Genomic DNA, 1,875 nt, shown 5'->3' with positions numbered 1-1,875 from the left:
AAAAAAAAAAAAAAACAAACCTAGGTACAAGGCCCAGCTTGGTGACTCATGCCTATAATCCTAGCACTCTGAGAAGATGAGGCAGATAGATGCCTGAGTTCACAAGTTCAAGAGCAGCCAGAGCCAGAGTGAGACCCTGTCTCTAAAAATAGCTGGATGTTGTGTTGTGATGGGCACCTATAGTCCCAGCTACTTGGGAGGCTGAGGCAAGAGAATCACTTAAGCCCAAGAGTTTGAGGTTGCTGTGAGCTGTGACGCTACAGCACCTCACCCAAGGCAACAAAGTGAGACTCTGTCTCCAAAAAATACAAATAAAAAACTTAGGTACAGTATAAAGAATAATTATAGGCAATGTTCATCTGGCTACTACCCAAGTTAACAAATAGAACATTACCAGCCCCCCAGAAACTTCCTGTGTGCCCCTCACAGATTGCAATCTTTTACCTCTCCCTAAGAGGTACCACTGTTCTAGCTTTTGAAATAAACATTTTCTTGTTTACCGCTTAGGTGCCTATCCAAAAACATTATAGTTTAATGTTGCCTGTTTTATATAAATAGAGCATACTATGTGTATTTGTTTGTGCTTTGCTTCTTTTGCTCAGTATTTGTGAGAGCCGTGTTGTAGCATATAGCTATAGTTCATTCATTTTCTTTGCTTTATTTTAGTCAATTGTATGACTAGACCACAATTTATTTATCCATCTTACTATTAATAGATATTTGGGTAGTTTCCAATTTGGGGTTATTACAAACAAAACTATGTTGAACATTCTTGTACGTGTCTCCTGGGTCACATATTTAGGAATTTCTCTAGATATATTCCTGGGATTGTAATTGTTGATCATAGGGTATGCATATTTTCAACCAACTGTGATTGTTGAGCTTAATTTTCACTGGCACTTTTAACCCATTTAAATGGAAACATTTTTAATGGAAATTTAAAGTCTTTTGTTCTCATCTAAAAAGGTTTGTCTTTCCTATAGAAAAATGCAAGAATGGCAGCAGAAAAGCATTATTCTAACACCCTAAAAGCACTAGGAATATCTGATGAGTTTGTTTCAGAGAAAGGCCAAACTGGAAAAGTATTTGAGTACCTCAGCAATCAAGAGACAAAAAGTTTCACTGAAGATAAAGAAAGGTAACATATATAAGATCTGAATGGTTTGCCTTTGAAAAATTTTTACCTGCAAGAAAGCATATAATTCTGTTCTGTGTTTATTTTTAAAAAGGTCTTTTATCTAATAGAATACATGTGAACTGCTATAAAACAAATCTTGATATTTTAACATGTTTGACACATTGAAAGTTATTACATAGGGATGAATATTTTGTTTATAAAGCAGAATAATTTAGATTTCTGACATAAATAATGAAAATAATAACATGCTTTCAGATAAAGTTCAAAGAGTCAATCACTCAAGTTTTGAGTTAGGTTAGTTCTCAGGAATATTTAATTTCCCAGTTGGCACTTTATTATAGAGTTTTCTTGATAACAGATCAGAACTCATGTACTTAAAAAGACTGGCTACGTAATGGCATACATTGCAAAAGGTTTGTTTATCCTTAAACCAACTCATTTTCTCTTTGAAAGATTGATAAATTTCTTCCTCTAGCTTTAATGAAGAAGAAAATACAGAAGAAAGAGAGAATGAGGAAGAACATTATTTTGCTGATACCAACAGCCAAGATTCTTGCAAGGAAGAAGATGAAGCTGACGAAGAAAGTGGAGAAGAGCAATCAGTTGACGAATAAAAACTGAATCATAAGGTCTCTTCTCTATACCTGTCTTGTTGTTTGCAGTATGGGAGTCAACAACCTAACTTGTTATTAAGAACATGCAGGGGGGCTCGGCGCCTATAGCTCAACCGGCTAAGG

The 1,875-nt window shown here is 35.3% G+C and overlaps 1 protein-coding gene across 2 annotated transcripts in view; it reads left to right on the top strand.

Moving 5' to 3' along the window:
• The window catches only part of FAM161A (family with sequence similarity 161 member A), a 23,338-nt gene extending 21,586 nt beyond the window's left edge, over positions 1 to 1,752 (top strand). For both annotated transcript variants that reach the window (XM_003787944.2, XM_003787945.1), the window contains 2 exons: positions 984 to 1,138; positions 1,614 to 1,752. In XM_003787944.2, coding sequence (XP_003787992.1) covers positions 984 to 1,138; positions 1,614 to 1,752 — 294 coding nt within the window. The remainder of the gene's footprint in view (positions 1 to 983; positions 1,139 to 1,613) is intronic.
• The last annotated feature ends 123 nt before the right edge of the window (positions 1,753 to 1,875 follow it).

The sequence above is a fragment of the Otolemur garnettii genome, unplaced genomic scaffold (assembly GCF_000181295.1).
Source record: "Otolemur garnettii isolate 467f Iridium unplaced genomic scaffold, OtoGar3 scaffold00024, whole genome shotgun sequence".
NCBI classification, from domain to species: domain Eukaryota; kingdom Metazoa; phylum Chordata; class Mammalia; order Primates; family Galagidae; genus Otolemur; species Otolemur garnettii.
Note: the sequence above shows the minus strand (reverse complement) of the source record. Positions and strands in the feature narration are given on the sequence as shown.